Source organism: Drosophila kikkawai, chromosome 3L (assembly GCF_030179895.1).
Source record: "Drosophila kikkawai strain 14028-0561.14 chromosome 3L, DkikHiC1v2, whole genome shotgun sequence".
NCBI classification, from domain to species: Eukaryota; Metazoa; Arthropoda; class Insecta; order Diptera; family Drosophilidae; genus Drosophila; species Drosophila kikkawai.
This window is the reverse complement of record NC_091730.1, coordinates 29527967-29548591: the sequence shown is the minus strand read 5'-3', so window position 1 is coordinate 29548591 and position 20625 is coordinate 29527967. Positions and strand designations below refer to the sequence as shown.

At 35.3% G+C, this 20625-nt stretch overlaps 1 protein-coding gene and 2 long non-coding RNA genes across 9 annotated transcripts in view; 1 reads left to right on the top strand and 2 right to left on the bottom strand.

Annotated features, from left to right (window-relative positions):
* The first annotated feature begins 328 nt into the window (after positions 1–328).
* Positions 329–20625, top strand: part of vtd (RAD21 cohesin complex component verthandi) — a 270142-nt gene continuing 249845 nt past the window's right edge. For 2 of the 7 annotated variants that reach the window (XM_070285355.1, XM_070285356.1), the window contains exons 1-3: positions 331–640; positions 696–980; positions 17563–17686. In XM_070285355.1, the coding sequence (XP_070141456.1) occupies positions 383–640; positions 696–980; positions 17563–17686 (667 nt within the window). In that variant the 5' untranslated portion in view covers positions 331–382. Of the gene's footprint in view, positions 641–695; positions 981–17562; positions 17687–20625 lie in introns of all 7 variants that reach the window. The other 5 variants (XM_070285354.1, XM_070285353.1, XM_070285357.1 and 2 more) reach the window with 4 other exon arrangements.
* Positions 3160–3548, bottom strand: LOC138928345 (uncharacterized). Its single transcript, XR_011444866.1, has 2 exons — positions 3471–3548; positions 3160–3411 (listed from the first exon to the last, which is right to left on the bottom strand). It is a non-coding gene; the product is annotated as an uncharacterized lncRNA (long non-coding RNA).
* Positions 8560–17269, bottom strand: LOC138928344 (uncharacterized). Its single transcript, XR_011444865.1, has 3 exons — positions 17102–17269; positions 8726–8944; positions 8560–8666 (listed from the first exon to the last, which is right to left on the bottom strand). It is a non-coding gene; the product is annotated as an uncharacterized lncRNA (long non-coding RNA).

Sequence of the window (20625 nt, the reverse complement as noted above, 5' to 3'; positions counted from 1 at the left end):
TTAAGTTAGTACGGTTAAAATCGGACTCAATCTGTGCTTTTGCTGTTGTTATACAGCCTAAATAGTTGACAATCTATTTTACTCTCACATCGGCCGCTTTAGCAATCTTTGTTTACGTTTTTATGAGCCACAGCTGATCGATCAGCTGTAATCGAATGCAGATGGACTTTGACGCAGCTCTGTGGGTACACGTGTTTCACATTTGTAAAAAATCCCAACCGTTCCTCACAAATGCGCTGAGTGGGAACTCAGTATAAGCATCGATGATGCCAAACATCGATAATAGCGATATTTCGAAAACGTCAATGACATCGATGTTGGCATCAATATTTCTCCACCTCTAGAAATTTTATTTAATATAAATTACAGTACTTAGAATAAAATGTTCTATGAACATATCATATTGGCCAAAAAAGGGCCATTGGCCAGGATCTGGTTAGCAGCACACTGGGATAAAAAAATAACTAAAGCCCATGTGTTTGAAACTAATATCGAAAAGTCGGTCGAAGGCATATTGCAACCTAAAGTAAAATTGGCGCTTAGGACTTCTGGGCATCTATTATTGGGAGTTGTGCGCATTTATTCCAGAAAAGCAAAGTATTTATTAGCGGATTGCAATGAAGCCTTTGTTAAGATTAAGGTAAGAATAATATATATGTATTTAAAAGACTATTTATTAATGTTTGTTTCTGTAGATGGCATTCCGACCAGGCATGGTTGACTTACCGGAAGGCCATAGGGAAGCGAATGTTAATGCCATTACACTTCCCGAAGTTTTTCACGACTTTGATACCGCATTACCCGAACTGAATGATATTGATATTGAAGCTCAATTCTCTATAAACCAGTCCAGAGCTGACGAAATAACAATGAGAGAAGATTACGCCAGTTTGTCGCTTTCGTTACAAGACGACGGCTTTGGAGATATTGGATTTGAAGCGGAAACGCCAGAAGTTATTCGGGGGTCTTCTGATATTAATGTAAGTACTAAATTAAAAATCAAAACAAACAATGGGGGTGCGTAAAAAAAAAAACAGAAAAATGTATGTACAGTATGTCAACAAAGTGTTTTGACAATGAAAAGTGTTTTGATTTTTTATGTTTGCATGCCAAAAAAGGAAGTAATCAGCGTTTTTAAATATTTTAAAAATTGTATTTCGATTCTTTATGAGAAACATTTCGATAATTTATGAGAAAAAATAACATTTCATTTGGTAACTGTCTTAAAAAAAATAAAAACAAATAACATTCAGATTTCATACTGTCAAGAAAGTGTTTTGACATCGACGGCAAAACAGTTTTAGGACAGCTCCCATTGGAATTGAGCTTTGGTTTTTTTTTCTCCTCTTAGCCTTTGCGTTCCTAATAATTTGTCAATCAACTTCGGCGCGACAAGTTCTATCAAGATTAAAAAAAAATGCCTGGAAAGAGAACTTCGCACGATGTTGCACAACTGGTTTATTATAACCACCAGATCGGGAAAAAACGTCCAGGAACTGTCTGAAATGTTCTCCGTATTCCGGCAGACAATATACAGCATCCTAAATAGACCAAACCATGATACAATCATAGTAGGTAGTCTACTCGGAAAATTTCGGTCCCTCTACAATCATAGCAATGAGTGCGAGTGAGAGGGTCTCAATCTAGTAAGTGCGAGCGAAACGACATTAGGATGTATTGATTAACCCGTATGTGGTGTATGGGGCTTTAAGTTTCCTTTTAAAATAAAAAAGAGTTGAAATTTTTTTATAATTTAATTTTTAACAGTTTAGAGTTGGAAATGAGTCGTTGTTTTTGTTTTTGTGTTGACAGTCTTTTGTTCAAGTTCTTAATCCTAAAATAAATTCTAATCTTAAAATAAAATGTTTTTAGAAAGTCGAGTTCCGGAGCTATCTGTGGAACAGCATCTTCGTTCAAACGCCTCTTTTTTAAATTGATGCCCTCTATTTGGCGTCAATTTCCAGTGCATTTCTCGAAAATGCGTTTCACAAATTTTGGAGTAATCTCCTAGCTTGCACCCCAACGATTCCTCCCATACCGCTCGTTTTTCTAGACATTTTGGTGCCCTAATAAATTTCACGCCATCGACGTGAGTTTTGGCACACGTGGCAAAAAGTCATGTTGCACAAGGGTTAATTTGTAAAAAAAATCGTCCGTAGCCAACCTTTCAACACAAAAGCCGAACAAGCACTGAAGCAAAACCCGAGTGTTTTGACTGCCGAATAGACTACCTACTATGATTGTATCATGGACCAAACAAGGAGAATAGACTGGGTCCCAAGCCTGGAACAGGACGGCCTAGCAAAATTCCAGAGAGAGATGAGCGAAAATTGCTAAGGGAACTGGCCAAAATACCTCATGTTTCGCTCAGATCCATAGCAAGCGATCTCAAGGACACAAGTAATCTAAATGTTTCTCACGAAACCATCCGTAAGCTGCTAAAACGGACCGAGTACACATCCCAAAAATTATTGCTCTCGAAAATAAACATAGAAAAGCGACTTTGGTTTGCCCAGAAACACCAGGAGAAGCCACTGGACTTCGGGAGTAATGTTATTTTTTGCGACGAAACAAAGATGATGTTGTACTACAATATATTCATTGTCAAAACACTTTGTTGTACCCTTTCAGGGTACTATAATTTAAATTTAAATGTATATATATTCTTTACTAGTAAGCCAGGCGAACTCCGTTATGCCACCTTCGGCAAATTATCCGTTTAATTGAAGTGTTCTTTGGTAAACCACATTTTTTGTGATGTATTGTAGTTAATGGAATTATCTAGGGACCAAATAGCCCCTGGGATGTTAAAATCACCAAGAACTACTAACTAAGTGGTCCCTATCCGAAAGTCTTTTAGAGACCAACTGAATAGCGGAAAGATGGTTTCAATAAATAGGAAGTTCCGACAATGGAGGAAAGATGAAACTGTCTCGTTGGTGGTATTGCGATAAGGGGTTTTTTCAAGGTAAGCTGATTATCCGCCTTACCAATTTCGGACGGTAGTCCGGGCCTGACAGCCTGGTAGGGAACTGGGGCTCTGAGAGGGCAACTGTTGGGACCCTCCAGTGGACAAAACGGATATGGGCAACACCGGGGGCACGGTCTCACCCGCGACACCTTCGGATAACGAATATTTTCTAGCACTCTATCTCAGGATTCTTGAAATTTGTCCTGAGGTCGATGGCTATGTCGAGGAAGGCTGCTGTTAGGAGCCTGCCACGCAGGTTGGGATCCGCTTAGATGCTGCACACCAGTTGATCTTCGTGTGCCCACGCGTTGTCTCAATCGGGCATTTTCCCTTACTACATTTCGTCTCTCCTCGCTTAAGTTCTGTGAATACACTTGTTGCTGGATTGCATGCCTTGTGCGGAGACCGATGTTCACACGTCGTGCTATAGGCATTTTCGACTATAGGCAGAGCGGTTAATTTAACCTCTAATCCACATAATTTACACAGTTCAACTTACCACCCTAAATACAAATGCTGGTTTCCAATTGCACTGATATGAAACGAATAACTTATTTTACTCAAAATTGAACACAATTTCGATTTGTCATAAAATAAACTGAGTAGAGAATTATGGCTTGCTATGTGTCAGTGTTGGCGCTTTATGCAAAAATGATTTTCCCGCTTACTGTTGCAATTTTTCCTGAATTTTCTTTACTGCAAAAAATCACAAATTCCGAGACCTTTCCAACGAATGCAAAACCGTGGAAATCGGTTTGTGCGTTCTGGAGTTATTTGATCCCCGCAGAAAACTCGACTTAGCAGAATCGATCTAGCCATGTCGATCGATGTAAAACTTGGACACAATATTCTTAAGATATTGAACCTTTAAAATAAAAAAAAAAATTTTTTAATTAAGAACAAAAAATTAAATAGGAAGTTCCGACAATGGAGGAATGTAGGAACACGTCTGATAGGCCGATCTATTCGGTATACTGTGAACACAGCTGGAAAAACTTCGGAGCTCAGAATCTCCGGCTTTAACCAGGTTTCTGTGAACACAATACTTTGAAAGCAAATGTGACACTATTAGAGTACAATTAAGGAAGCTTACAGCGTAAGCCTCTAGCATTCTGATAGGAGATACCAAGGAAGTTTGTTAGTTTTTTGGGACGGACTTGGAAGACGTTGGTCAAATCGGGCCTAGGAAGAGTAATTCCAACTGTCCTTTTTTATACCCTTGCAGGGTATTATAATTTCAGTCAGAAGTTTGCAACGCATTGAAGGAGACGTTTCCGACCCTATAAAGTATATATATTCTTGATCAGCATCAACAGCCGAGTCGATCTAGCCATGTCCGTCTGTCCGTCCGTCTGTCCGTTTCTACGCAAACTAGTCCCTCAGTTTTAAAGCTATCTGAATGAAACTTTGCATTTAGTCTTCTATAAACTCTCACTGCTTTATATGTCAGAACGGGCCGGATCGGACGACTATATCATATAGCTGCCATACAAATGTTCGATAAGTTTTTAGAAAAAAAATTATAACTTGGCTGTTTTTCAATATTATTGCATCATTTTTGATATATAGACATTGTATATTTTTCCAGAATTTTGGTAAAAATTTAAAAAAAATCGGACCACTATATCTTATAGGAAAATTATAGGAAATTAATCGAAAAAAATTATTACTTCGTTGTTTTTCAACGTATTTTAATCTACTTTGAGACATGAGCTTCTGGTATTATTTCAGAATTTTGGTATAAATTTTATGAAAATCGTACGACTATATCTTATAGCTGCCATAGGAACGATAGGGAAAGTAATAAAAAAATTTATAACTTCGTTGTTTTTCAACGTATTTTCATCTACTTTGAGACATGAGCTTTTAGTATTATTTCAGAATTTTGGTAACCATTTTATGAAAATCGGACAACTACATATATCATATAAAAGCGATCCGTAGATGTAGAGAAAATGTAAAGCTGGGAATGTAAAACTGTAACTGTCAAACTGTAAACATACATAATAAGAATAGATAAAATGTTATGAAACTCAGTTTAGTGTCTGTTTTTGGCATTATAATTTATAATGTAAATATGAAAACCAATCTGCAAGGGTATACAAACTTCGGCGTACCGAAGTTAGCTTCCTTTCTTGTTTCTCTTTCTTTGCTTCGAATTCCTTGACAATCACATGCTTTGGTCAGATTTGGACAGAGCATAGTTTCTCAAAGAATTCCTCAGGAACATTTATTTTGAAAGATGAAACTGTCTTGTTGGTGGTATTGCCATAAGGGGTTTTTTCAAGGTAGGCTGTTTACCCGCTTTACCAATTTCGCCCGGTAGTCCGGGCCTGACACCCTGGTAGGGAACTGGGGCTCTGAGAGGACAACTATTTGGACCCTCCAGTGGACAACACCGGGTGCACGGTCTCACCCGCGACACCTTCGGATAACTAATCTTTTCTAGCACTCTGTCTCAGGATTCTTGAAATTTGTACTGAGATCGATGGCTATGTCTAGGGAGGCTGCTGTTAGGAGCCTGCCACGCTGCTTGGGATCCTCTTAGATGCTGCTGCACACCAGTTGATCTTCGTGTGCTCACGCGTTGTCTCAATCGGGCATTTTCCCTTACTACATTTCGTCTTTCCTCGCTTAAGTTCTGTGAACACACTTGTTGCTGGCATGCATGCCTTGTGCGGAGACCGACGTTCAAACGTCGTGCTCTAGGCATTTTGAACTATAGGCAAAGTGGTTAATTTAACCTCAAATCCACATAATTTTCACAGTTCAACTTACCAGCTTAAAGACAAATGCTGGTTTCCAATTGAAATGTTAGGAAACGAATAACTTTTTTTTTTTTTGTGCAAAACCATGGAAATCGGTTGGTGCATTCTGGAGTTATGTATATGATCTGGGTCTATAGGCAGAGTGGTTAATTTAACCTCAAATCCGCATAATTTACACAGTTCAACTCACGACCTTTTCTGTTGCAATTATTCTTGAAAAAGACGCTGAAATATATGAGGTTAGTCCGAAGAAGAGGACACTAAGCTTGCCTCAAATGCTACAAATTCCCAAGGCTCAGATGCACAATTTGTATTAGTAAACCATTCGAAAGTGCCCAATAAGTTAATTAAAATCGGGGACGAAGACAGGCCGGCAATAGCTGAGAATATTCCCACCGCTGGTCCCGATCGGATAGTAAGCAGCGATTTGATGGTAGTGTCGACTTAATTCAAAAATACTTGGATCAAAGCGTTGGTGAACTATTCGGGGAATTCTGGTCTTGATCAAGGACTATGGGCAGAGTGGTTATTTTAACCTCAAGTCCACATAATTTACACAGTTCAACTTACCACCTTAAAGACAAAAGCTGGTTTCCAATTGCACTGCTAGGAAACGAATAACTTATTTTTCCCAAAATTGAACACAATTTCGGTTTGTCTCATAAAATAAACTGAGTAGAGAATTATGGCATGCTATGTGTCAGTGTTGGCGCTTTATGCAAAAATGAATTTCCCGCTTTTCTGTTGCAATTTTTCCTGAATTTTCTTTACTGCAAAAATCACAAATTCCGAGACCTTTCCAACGAATGCAAAACCGTGGAAATCGGTTCGTGCGTTTTGGAGTAATAGGATCTGATCAGGAAACCCGACTTATTTTTATATAATAGATTGAGCAATCGTAATTCAGGCACATCCAATGAATTTAAAAAACCAATCATATAGTTTCTTTAAATTTACTTGATATACAGAAAATAGACTATATTAAACAATCTACATAGAATTTATGTACTTTACGTTAAGCCGAAAAAATTGCTCGGTCATTCAATTATTCATTATTTTTGTCGTTAGTAATAATACCTGATGAGTTCATCTTCGATAAGAAAAGACATTATGGTGGAAATGTAGTTAATAAGATCGATTAGTCGATTAGTCCACGTAGTCGACTATAACCGATAGTCAAAAGTTACTTGTTTCCTTTAGCAATGCAGTTGTCGTATTAGTTTTTAGTTGAAGATTCTTCACACAGAGCAATGAATTTCACGATTATAAACGCTTGCTTCAACGATTATTTTACCAGCAGGAATTGATCTATGAATTACGGGCAGTGTTTGACTTAAATCGTCACTGCTGTTTGCGTTGCACAAACTGTCGATATAAAAAATAATTCATTTTTAAACAGCAAGTGCCCCAAGGAACTCGTAATTAAAAGAATTTTTTTTTCTGATTTGTGAAAAATTATGAAAAAGTCATCCCGTGCCGAATTTAAAATATATTGGCTCTACTAATTCTATTACTACTAATTCTTCGTCTATTTTTCTATGATCGATTGCTAAGACCTTCAAGTCGTTTCCCGTTGAAGGACTTATGCATTCCTTCCGTGACAGTTGCGGTTTCTTAAAGTATGACGTTCTGATCTGCTGTAGGATTGGGCACCTTTCTAGCAAGCCCATTGAGAGTCCTCAAGTTCATCTTAATAGCACAGGGCGCATTCGGTGTTTGTGTTGTGATACAATAGACTTAAGACTCCTTTAAGGGGTTATATACAGTTGTGATAATCGAAAAAAACGATTTTTTTTTTATTGCATATTCTTAAAGTATATACTGTTGAGAATACTCTTACAAAAATTCATAACGATCGCAGCATTAGAACCGAAGCTGTAGCTATTTATAGCGCACGACCAGCACGTCGGCCGGAACAAACTTGAAACTTTAAACGCGATTATCTCAGAATCGTTTTTTTTCGAAATTACCTTTGCGGTGGACTAAAAAACTATTAATCCGATCAACACCAAATTTTGACCACTTATTTATTATAATAAAAACTAGTCCGTGAACGAAGGATTTTAAATTGTTTTAGAGCATAAAAACCGAAAAGGACATTTTTTGTTAAAATCGTCGCCATTTTTTTTTAAATCAAAATTTTTACAAATCCTTCGTTCACGGACAAGGCAATTCAATATACTAAAGAATTTTTTTTTGAATTTTTGATTTCTGGTGAACCGTTCTCGGGATATGATGTCCACCGCAAGTCACAATCGGAAAAAGAGGGTATTTGAATTCGGCCATAACTTTTTTTTTTAGTTAATATTTTTTTATAAAAAAAATTTTAATAAGTACCCAGAAACAACGCCAGCAAAACATTTTTATAAAAAATATTCTTTATGGTGTCAAAAAAAAAATCGACAAAACTTCATATTTTTGCGCGGTACAACTGTATATAACCCCTTAATGAAATTTCCAATGCATTTTGATTACCTAGGTGACACATAGACAGAGTACAAAAATGTTTCGAATTTTCGATAAAAAAATTTTGGTCGCGTATGAAATTATAGTTTTTGTATATTTTTAGTAGCTAACCCTATTTATTGCAGGACATAATTTGGACTTTATTATAAATACTGAGCACTGCTGCCAACTTTTGCCCAGCAAAAAAAGCTGTTTTTGACGGGAAGAATTCAGAAAAAAGCTTAAAAAAATATTCAAAAAAAATCCACTAAAAAGCTAAAGAAAAATGTATAAAAAACGAAAAAATGTCAAATAAATAACATTTTATTAAGGTAATTTTTGCTTAAAATATTTCCATAAATTTATTAATATCATCTTGGTCGTCCTCATTTGCGTATGATATATTAGTACCTATCATGCGCAGATATTTTACAGGCACTTCGTAGTCGACGCATCATTTTCCAATCCTTCGCAATCCTTATCTGTATATTAAAATAGAAAATGAATACAGTATATCTTTTGCTTGTAAATAACACTTTACCTTTTGCTTAGAATTTTGTTAGACGTGCTGAGGCCTATCGAATTTCTAAATTTGGATTTAATTACATAGGTTAACCTGGCTAAAAACGCTTTCTATTTCCGCGTTTGACCATGGCAAACATAATATTTGGATGGCCACAGTTGCCAACTCAAAAAATCTTCACCTCCCGCCCAACCGACCGAGGGGCGCAGCCGTGTGATGTAAGGCACGAATCGCGAACTAGATAGACGCGTTAGAATTAAAGAAGAAAAAGAACGAGGAAACATTAGAAGATAACAAAAACAAGAAAGGAAGCTAACTTCGGCACGCCGAAGTTTGTATACCCTTGCAGATTGGTTTTCATATTTATATTATAAATAATAATGCCGAAAACAGACACTAAACAGAGTTTCATAACATTTTACCTATACTTATTATGTTTACAGTTTGACAGTTACAGTTTTACATTCCCAGCTTTATATATTTTATACATTTACCGATCGCTTTTATGGCAGCTATAAGATATAGTTGTCCGATTTTTATGAAATTTATACCAAAATAAATAAAAAAATAAATAATACCAGAAGCTCATGTGTCAAAGTAGATTAAAATACGTTGAAAAACAACGAAGTTATAATTTTTTTCGATTAATTTCCTGATCGTTCCTATGGCAGCTTTAAGATATAGTGGTCCGATTTTCTTTAAATTTTTACCAAAATTCTGGAATAATATACAATGTCTATATATCAAAAATGATGCAATAATATTGAAAAACAGCCAAGTTATAATTTTTTTTTCTAAAAACTTATCGAACATTTGTATGGCAGCTATATGATATAGTCGTCCGATCCGGCCCGTTCTGACATATATAGCAGTAAGAGTATATAGAAGATTATATGCAAAGTTTCATTCAGAGAACTTTAAAACTGAGGGACTAGTTTGCGTAGAAATGTACAGACGGACGGACAAAAACAGATTTCAATGGGAATAAGCGGAGCGCGAAGAAATGGAAGAAATGTGTAAATCTGCTCAATTGTGTAGAAGAATTCCCAAAACGATAGGGAAATATTATACTTATTGACGGAATGGGTAAACCGATTTGAGTACCGACGTCTATGTTGAAATGTAGAAATACGGTGGTAAATCTATCCAAGTACCGTCAAATAAAAATGAAATTTCGCAACCCGATTTGTTAAACATATTTGAGTGCTGCCGACTTAGTTGAAATGTTGGAATACCTAGTGGTTTAAGTACCTTCAAAGAAATTGAAAGTGTATGAATCGAAGAGGCTAACCGATATGAGTACCGACAAACAAAAAGGAAATGTCGTAATCCGAGATGGAAAACCGATCTGATTCTTCAAGTTTTTATTTCGGTGGTTCTGTATACAATTGCCAACGAGTCGAATATACAGCTGTGTTCACTGAAATAGCAGTGCGACAGAGGAACAACTTCAAAACGTTTTTTTGTACATATTCCTTTTTGCAAGCTGATCTATTGCACATTGTTTTTGTAAAATGGAACCTAAAGATAAGAATCGAGAAAAAATTCCGTTAGATTTGCTCTATTTTTATGTTTTATTGATATTTTTTCACATATGCAGCTCTTTTTAGCCGATCACTGAAATAGCAGTATTTAATTTTCTTTCGCAAAAAGTGCCGAAATTTCTTTTAATTTTGTAAAAAATGAGTTTAATTACGGTCGTTATTATAGTTTATACTATAATACACCTTTGCAACGCAAAAAAAATTATTTTCGTGGGCGCAGGACCTCACTGCTCCATGAGAGAAAGGTATCAGATTACTTAGCCTAGAAAGAAGGGCAAAACATGTAAAGAGACTCCAAATCTTTCAAATTGTTATTTTAGAATAGTTTATAAATCATAAAATATTAACCGAACCCAAAAAAAACGAGGTACGATTCGCAAAACCACAATTGTACAGGCTCGACGCGTACTTCGCTTCAGCAAAGCTCGTCCTTTTGCATCCTCTAGGGATATATGAGCAGGAATTGGCATGGGAATCAGTCATGGGACCATTCGCCGGGGACTTATTGAATAAATTTTAGACTCGCGAAGTCCATGAAAAATGTCACTGCTTGGTTAAAGGCATATCAAGGCCAGATCCGAGTTCGCCAATAGCCACTTGAACTGCCACTATTCAAATGGCGTAAAATCCTTTGGACAAATGACTCCAAACTGGTTTTATTTGGTGGAATAGGACAAGACAATATGTCCGTCGACCTCCAAATAGATAGTATCCTCCAAACCATACGCTGAAGACAGTAAACATGGTGGCCTAAAAATCATGGTTTGGGTATACTTTTCATACAACGTTGTAGGTCCCGTATATATGATCGGTGATCGGATCAAAGACCATTATGTTTATGTCTAAATATTAAAAACTGTCTTGCAGTCGTATCCTGATGAAAATATGCCATTAATTTGGACATTTCAGCAGTACAGTGACCCTAATCATACCATCAAGGTGGCCAAGGAGTGGGTTCTTAATGAAAAAGTGGATGCAATGCCATGGCCTGCACAGTCCCCGGATATAAATCCGATCGAAAACTTATGGGGGACATCAAGGGCTACGTATTAAAGAAGTTTCCGACTTCTAAGCCGCAGCTTTGGCAATTTGTGCAAGAGAAATGAGGCCATATTCCCCTCAAGCGTTGCTAAGACTTGGTGGACTCCATGCCACCCAGGTATGAGGCTATGATAGCTTCTAAATACTATTTAACAAAATATTAGATCATAGTCAATTAGAATTTAAGAAGAAATAGGTTTCTTATACGATATTTTTAAATTTATGAAGAATTTTAGTTTTTCACTGCTATTTCAATGATCGGCATAATATAGACCTTTTTTGTTGTTATTAGCTATATCTTCTATAAGGTTTATGTTACCTAAATTAAATGATTGTGGTATTGTTAATAATTAAATACACTAAGCCTTTATGAAAAAAAAATTTATGAAAATAGTGTTTGTAATAGTATTTTCCAATCTTAAACGTGCAGGTCGTGGGGCACTGCTATTTCAGTGAACACAGCTGTATGTACAAAAGTAAAAAGGAAAAATCAGTGTGGCAAACGATTCGGAAAGGGGAAAATCTCTTCTCTAGAATAAGAAAGCGGGAGGATTCCCCTTCCCTTTTCGGAAAGTTTGAACCTAGCACACGGACCTGTAGACAAGTATGAAATATATTTTTATTTTAAATATTATAATTTTTTTGTAAAGGAAATATTATCGATTTTTAATAATAACCGATGATCCAACAATGTATTATTGGACTCGTGGTTGAGTCGTGGAAAAGTGATACCCAAAATGTAGGCTTATTTCCACCGATTGCTCGTTCCCTGAGTAAGTTAGCAAGGCTTCCGGGCCTCCGTGAAAAGGGCCCCTGCGAGGTATGGCGTGACCGCCATGTGTCAGGAATTTAGTGGGACCATCGCCTTTACAGTTTTTTTTTTGTTTTTTTTTTTTGCATTTATTTATAGCTTGGGATGTTGTGTATATGTCCCCAAAAGGATTTTTGGAAATTCGAAATACTTTAGAAGATACAGCCATTTTTGGGAAGCAAGGTCTTCGCAAAATGGGCTTTTTTCAAACTTTAAACGCGTTTATCTCGAAACCACGTTTTTCGAACTGGCGGCCATGATATCACCAGTTCAACTGAACCGATTTTCATGAAACAAAGTGAAATCGACGCAGAATTGTCACCATTGACGAAACAGATTAAAAAAAAAATTTTTTTTTTTTATTTTTTTTTACACTAAACTACAAAAAAAAAGCCCGAAATCTAAATTTTTTTGAATGGCCGCCATTTTGTTTAAAAAAATTTTAAAAAAAATCTGTTCCGTCACCCGAAAATGACATCTATTCTGATTATAAACCCGTTTTTATACCCTTGCAGGGTATTATAATTTCAGTCAGAAGTTTGCAACGCAGTGAAGGAGACGTTTCCGACCCTATAAAGTATATATATTCTTGATCAGCATCAACAGCCGAGTCGATCTAGCCATGTCCGTCTGTCCGTCCGTCTGTCCGTTTCTACGCAAACTAGTCCCTCAGTTTTAAAGCTATCTGAATGAAACTTTGCATATAGTCTTATATATACTCTCACTGCTATATATGTTGGAACGGGCCGGATCGGACGACTATATCATATAGCTGCCATACAAATGTTCGATAAATTTTTAGAAAAAAAATTATAACTTGGCTGTTTTTCAATATTATTGCATCATTTTTGAGATATAGCCATTTTATATTATTCCAGAATTTTGGTAAAAATTTTATGAAAACCACTATATCTTATAGCTGCCATTGGAACGATCGGAAAATTAATCGAAAAAAATTATAACTTCGTTGTTTTTCAACGTAATTTAATCTACTTTGACACATGAGCTTCTGGTATTATTTTAGAATTTTGGTTTAAATTTTATGAAAATCGGACGACTATATCTTATAGCTGCCATAGGAACGATAGGGAAAGTAAAAGAAAAAATTATAACTTCGTTGTTTTTCAACGTATTTTCATCTACTTTGAGACATGAGCTTTTAGTATTATTTCAGAATTTTGGTAACAATAATTTGAAAATCGGACATCTATATCATATAGCTGCCATAGAAGCGATCCGTAGAGAAAATGTAAAGCTGCGAATGTATAACTGTAACTGTCAAACTGTAAACATAATAAGTATAGGTAAAATGTTATGTTATCTGTTTAGTGTCTGTTTTCGGCATTATAATTTATAATATAAATATGAAAACCAATCTGCAAGGGTATAAAAACTTCGGCGTGCCGAAGTTAGCTTCCTTTCTTGTTATTTATCATTTCGGACGCTCTGGAGACCCTGAATCGTGGCCGCCAGGACGACACCTTTTTTTTCGACCACCAAGTTTGAAGTCTCATTACTCTTCGAACAACCCTCGTATCGAGGCCAGAACAACTTTTTTAGTTACTTTGAACATTTTTTAATACAATAAATAAAAAAGTTTTCAATTATTCTTTGCGTTTTCAAATAAGAATTTTTTTAAAAAGGGTCCAAAAAAGGGCTTTTGAATGAGAAGACCCCCTTAATATTTGATTCCCCTTATGTAACGAAGACTCTTTTTACTTTAATAGTTCGCCCTGTATTGGAGAATGGTTTTTGCGCCTGTAATCCTCAATTTGAAGCCCATGTTAACTGCATTGAATCTGAACGAGATTACAGTCTTATTCTAGTAGACTTATCTTAAATAATTTACCTTCCCCAACTAACCGTAGAACGATGCTTGGTCTTATATTTCTTAATAACCTAATAAACGGTGATGTTAAGAGCCCCTATCTGCTAGAGTTACAAACTATTTTTTGTTTTTATACCCTTGCAGGGTATTATAATTTCAGTCAGAAGTTTGCAACGCAGTGAAGGAGACCTTTCCGACCCTATAAAGTATATATTCTTGATCAGCATTAACATGCGAATCTTTCTAGACATGTCCGGAAGAAATCGATTTTTTGGCCATTTTTGCAAAATTTTGTAAGGGGTTACATCATTAAAATTTTTGATTTTAATAAAAAATTTAATTTTCAATGAAGTATGCAGATTTATTAACTGTAGAAAATCTTGCACAGAACAGTTTTCAGATTTAAAATTAATGCTCTTTTGGCCGAGTTATGATATTTTTAATTTTTAAAAATCAAGAAGTTTTTTAATATAAAAAATCCGATTTTATAATACAAAATAATATTTTTCTAAGTCAAGGAATCATTTTCGACCCCATAAACCATATATATTCTTGATCAGCATCAACAGGGGAATCTTTCTAGCAGAGCTTGCAAATAACTGTCGACGGGGTTTTTCCTGTGCTCTCGTTGCGAGCAAAACCGATAAAGATCATACTCTCCGGCTTTTGCTCAGAGCTAGGGAGTTTTGCTGTCTTCGTTTCGGTTTTTTGTTTAACGCTTTTCGTTGAGCTCTTTTTACTTCGGCCTTTCAATGAACCGTGCGTAAAGAGCGGGACGAGAAACGTTCGCACACAGAGAGCCAGCAAAAGACCAAGTGACCGAACAGCTCAGCGCGAACGGTCTTCACCTTTGTTTGTTTTTTTTTTTTTTATTTATTTATTTTTGTGAACAAGTGTCCATATAACAAAATGCTATTAAAAAGAAAAGACAAGTTTTAGGCAATGTTGTTTTTAAATCGCAACTAAACGTTTAACGATTTGCTTGCCTATGCGTGTGAATGTATACCAATATATACGCAATAGACCACGGTTCATGGGACAACCGAAACAAAACAGAATAGAACAAGAAAGGAAGCTAACTTCGGCACGCCGAAGTTTGTATACCCTTCCAGATATTATTTCATTACATTTTACCTATACTTATTATGTTTACAGTTTGACAGTTACAGTTTTGCATTCCCAGCTTTACATTTTGTATACATCTACCGATCGGTTTATATGGCAGCTATATGATATAGTTGTCCGATTCTTTTAAAATTTATACCAAAATTCTAGAATAATAAAATAAGCTTATATCCCGGAGTAGATTAAAATACGTTGAAAAACAACGAATATATAATTTTTTTTCTATTAATTTCCCGATCGTTCCTATGGCAGCTATATGATATAGTCGTCCGATTTTCATAAAATTTTTACCAAAATTCAGAAATAATATAAAATGGTCATATCTAAAAAATGGTGCCAAAATGTTGAAAAACAACAAAGTTTTAATTTTTTTTCTAAAAATATATCGAACATTTGTATGGCAGCTATATGATATAGTCGTCCGATCCGGCCCGTTCCGACATATATAGCAGTGAGAGTATATATAAGACTATATGCAAAGGTTTATTCAGATAGCTTTAAAACTGAGGGACTAGTTTGCGTAGAAACGGACAGACGGACAGACGGACGGACAGACGGACATGGCTAGATCGACTCGGCTGTTGATGCTGATCAAGAATATATATACTTTATAGGGTCGGAAACGTCTCCTTCATGTCCGGAAGAAATCGATTTTTTTGGCCATTTTTGCGAAATTTGATAAGAGGTTACATCATTAAAATTAGCAAAAATGACAAGAAATTTTGATTTCTTAAAATTTTAAATTTGGTATGCAGTTTTTTAAAATTAATAAATACCTACACAAAACTGCTTTCCGAATCGAAATTAATGCATTTTTGGCTTAGTTATGATATATTTTTATTGTTACCTGCAATGGTACAAACTTTGGCTGGCCAAAATTAGCTTTCTTTCTTGTTATAATTTATTTTGATTAATTATTTTGTAATTTTTATAATTTATTATACTTATGTATATAGACTAAGTTAATTCACCAAGGCACACTGGCCGAGCTTGTATGGAACCGCGGCCATAAATACTTCTATGAAATTTTCACCAAAAATCTAGAAAAATGTTTTAGGTATATCCACAAAAAATTGGCCATATTGCTCGTCTATATCATATAGCTGCCATAGGAACAATCTGTTAAAAATCAATACTTAGTATGAAAAACTTTTTTGTTTTTAAGATATCTTTACCAATTTTGCAGATTTTTATAAAATTATTTTTTCAAAGACCTAACTTTAATTTTTTAATTTTTGATCTCTTAACGAGAACGTTGATGAAATATAAGTGCCCTAAAGTAAAAAAAAAATAATTCACTTATATATTGTGTATTTAATTTGTCCAGCAACAAACGTACATAGCTTAACGGGGGGTAAGGTTAATTCGGTTCAAAACTGCCTACTTTTCAAAAAAATTTTGTGTCGAAACGGCTAAAATTAGCGTATTGAATTTAAATACCATATAATAACACAACATTTCAACAAATTTTTTAAAAATTTTTTATTAAAAAATATTTACATGCTTACGAGTAATAGCGAATCTCCTAGTCCCTACAAAAAAGTTTGTTTTCGGTGTACATCCTATTCTAACTGTCCACAAAAAACATCCACCAACACTAAGGGATAAGTGCCCCGAGGTACTCAGGTGACGTTTTTATTTTAAAAATTTTTTCCCGATTTTTTTTATCACAACCCACCCGGATTATTGGCTAAAAAATTAGGGTCATTTGTTTTGTAATGGCAAATGTGCTGCGGCAGGCTTCCGCAGCTGAAGTAAACATTTTTATAATCTTTAAATTTCAGTTAATGACGGCACATAAATTTCATTTGGGGGCAACAGGAGGAAAATACTTAAAACTTTACGTAAACACAACATATACGAACTAAAAAGGCGCACTTTTTTAACAAAGATTTACACGAAACACAACACAAATTATATATATATTTTTCTGTACAAATAAAGTATATACCTTTATCTACCATATCCAGTCCAATTGTTTTTGGTTTAACAGCGTTAACAACACAAATTATACATATATTTTTCTGTACAAATAAAGTATATACCTTTATCTACCATATCCAGTCCAATTGTTTTTGGTTTAACAGCGTTTTATATTATATTTAAAATTTTTAAATTTGGTCTGTGCACTCCACTGCTGACAAATTAAAAGTGCATGAATGTAAGTACGCTTTTGTCAATCTATTTTCAGAAAGTCCCGTTAGAAATTCCAAGCAGACCGTATTGCATGGTAAAATTTGGACAATTAGCTGATAGATAAACCAGGTTTCTCTTGAATATCTCAAAATAATTTTTTTATTTTTGTCCTATGGGCCCGACCACTGTGCAAGGTAGACCTTTTCCCGATTCTATCAATTAATTTTCTGACATGTCGTTTTAAAGCTGGGCTTAAACAAAAAAAAAAAAAAAAAATAAAAAAATTATAAAATAGTACGGAATTTCGTTGTATTTTGGTAATTATTTGTTGGCATACTTAAAATTTTTTTTTTTTTTTTTCTGCTTTAAGGATAAACTTTTTGATAGTGACGTCCTAACAAATATAGAGCCAATGGATCGGCACGCAACCGAGGATCAAGGTGATATATCTGAGGATCGATTGGACGGTGATGGCTTTGGAGATTGCTTTGGACGTAAGTGCAAAATTAAATCTAATTTAGGAAGATATTAATTTAGAATATACAGCTGTGTTCACGGAAATAGCAGTGCCCAACGACCTGCACGTTTAAGATCGGAAAATCCTGTTACAAACACTATTTTCATAAATTTTTTTTTCATAAAAGCTTAGTATATTTAATTATTAACAATACCACAATCATTTAATTTAGGTAACATAAACCCTTTAGAAGATATAGCTAATAACAACAAAAAAGGTCTATATTATGCCGATCATTGAAATAGCAGTGAAAAACTAAAATTCTTCATAAATTTAAAAATATCGTATAAGAAACCTATTTCTTCTTAAATTCTAATTGACTATGATCTAATATTTTGTTAAATAGCCTTTAGAAGCTATCATAGCCTCATACCTGGGTGGCAAGGAGTCCACCAAGTCTTAGCAACGCTTGAGGGGAATATGGCCTCATTCCTCCTGCACAAATTGCCAAAGCTGTGGCTTAGAAGTCGGAAACTTCTCTAATACGTAGCCCTTGATGTCCCCCATAAGTATTCGATCGAATTTATATCCGGGGACTGTGCAGGCCATGGCATTGCATCCACTTTTCCATTAAGAACCCACTCCTTGGCCACCTTGCTGGTATGATTAGGGTCACTGTACTGCTGAAATGCGCAAATTAATGGAATATTTTCCTCAGGATACGGCTGCAAGACAGTTTTTAATATTTGGACATAAACATAATGGTCTTTGATCCGACAGATCATATATACGGGACCTAAAACGTTGTATGAAAAGTATACCCAAACCATGATTTTAAGGCCACCGTGTTTTACTGTCTTCAGCGTATGGTTTGGGGGGCACTATCTATTTGGAGGTCTTGTCTTGTCCTATTCCACCAAATAAAACCAGTTTGGAGTCATTTGTCCAAAGGATATTACGCCATTTGAATACTGGCAGTTCAAGTGGCTATTGGCGAACTCCAATCTGGCCTTGATATGCCTTTAACCAAGCAGTGACATTTTCCATGGACTTCGAGAATCTAAAATTTATTCAATAAGTCCCCGGGAAATGGTCCCATGACTGATTCCCATGCCAATTCCCGCTCATATATCCCTAGAGGATGCAAAAAGGACGAGCTTTGCTGAAGCGAAGTACGCGTCGAGCCTGTACAATTGTGGTTTTGCGAATCGTACCTCGCTTTTTTTGGGTTCGGTTCATATTTTATGACTTATAAACTATTTTAAAAGAACAATTTGAAAGATTTAGAGACTCTTTACATGCTTTGCCCTTCTTTCTAGGCTAAGTAATCTGATACCTTTCTCTCATGGAGCAGTGAGGTCCTGCGCCCACTAAAATAATTTTTTTTGCGTTGTAAAGGTGTATTATAGTATAAACTATAATAACGACCTTAATTTAAGTCATTTTTTACAAAATTAAAAGAAATTTCGGCACTTTTTGCTAAAGAAAATTAAAAACTGCTATTTCAGTGATCGGCCAAAACGAGCTGCATATGTGAAAAATATCAATAAAACATAAAAATAGAGCAAATCTAACGGAATTTTTTCTCGATTCTTATCTTTATGTTCCATTTTACAAAAACAATGTGCAATAGATCAGCTTGCAAAAAGGAATATGTACAAAAAAACGTTTTGAAGTTGTTCCTCTGTCGCACTGCTATTTCAGTGAACACAGCTGTACTTTAATTTACCCATATGTTCTTTTTTTTGCTTGTTTGATTTTTTTTACTTTTAGTCATTGGATCTCAATTTTTATTGTTACCTTCCTAAATTTTGTTTAATTCTTTATTATTGCTCAGTTACTCTTTGTTCTTTTAGTTTTATATACCTATTTATAAGTTTTTTTTTTTTTACTTTTTTTTTTCACAATTTCACAAAATTGAACAGAATTTCGGTTTGTCTCGTGAATTAAACTGAGCACAGAATAATGGCATGCTATATATCAGTGATGGCGCTTTATGGAAAAATGACTCCCGCTTTTCTGTTGCAATTTTTCCTGAATTTTCTATACTGCAAAAATCACAAATTCCGAGACATTTCCAACGAATGCAAAACCGTGGAAATCGGTTCGTGCGTTCTAGAGTAGTAGCATCAAGATGGAAAACCCGACTTATTATACCCCTGCAGGGTATTATAATTTCAGTCAGAAGTTTGCAACGCAGTGAAGGAGACATTTTCGACACTATAAAATGTATATATTCTTGATCAGCATCAACAGCCGAGTCGATCTAGGCATGTCCGTCATTCCGTCCGTCTGTCCGTTTCTACGCAATGTAGTCCCTCAGTTTTAAAGCTATCTGAATTTTATACCAAGAAAATTAGCAATAGTTAGCAAGTGGTCTGATGAGTTGGGTAGCGCCAACGAAACGATCGTCACCACAGCTGCTACTTGTCTATTGACAAGTTCTTTTTGTTGTTTTTAGCTAAAGCCGAGCCTTTGATTTTTATAAATCGAAGCCGGCTATGACCTCAAGTCTGTAATTACGAATGCTTACAAAAAACAGGTCGATGCTACAAAACAAAGTAAAATAATAATAATATATTTCTTAATGTTTCAGCATACATTTCATATATGTTTACAAATTCAAAACACCCGCAACAGTGAAATGATTTGCATATATGTAAGCATTCGAATGAATAAAAATCCATCTATTGTGATAGGAACAGGTCATATTGCAGTCGGTGTCACTTAAAACACCGACTGCTCTTACGGGGTTGAGGAATTAAATCAGCATTTATTGTTGTTCTGCGAGCGAATGGTGCCTGCATACCCTACCGACGATTGGGTATGCAGGCACCATCACCATCACCATTCATTTTATATATATATATATATTTTTTTTGTAAAGGTAAATGGAACAATATACAAATCTTCATTTTTTATTTATTTATTTATTTATTTATTTATATATGCAAAACATTTCACTGCTGCCAGTGT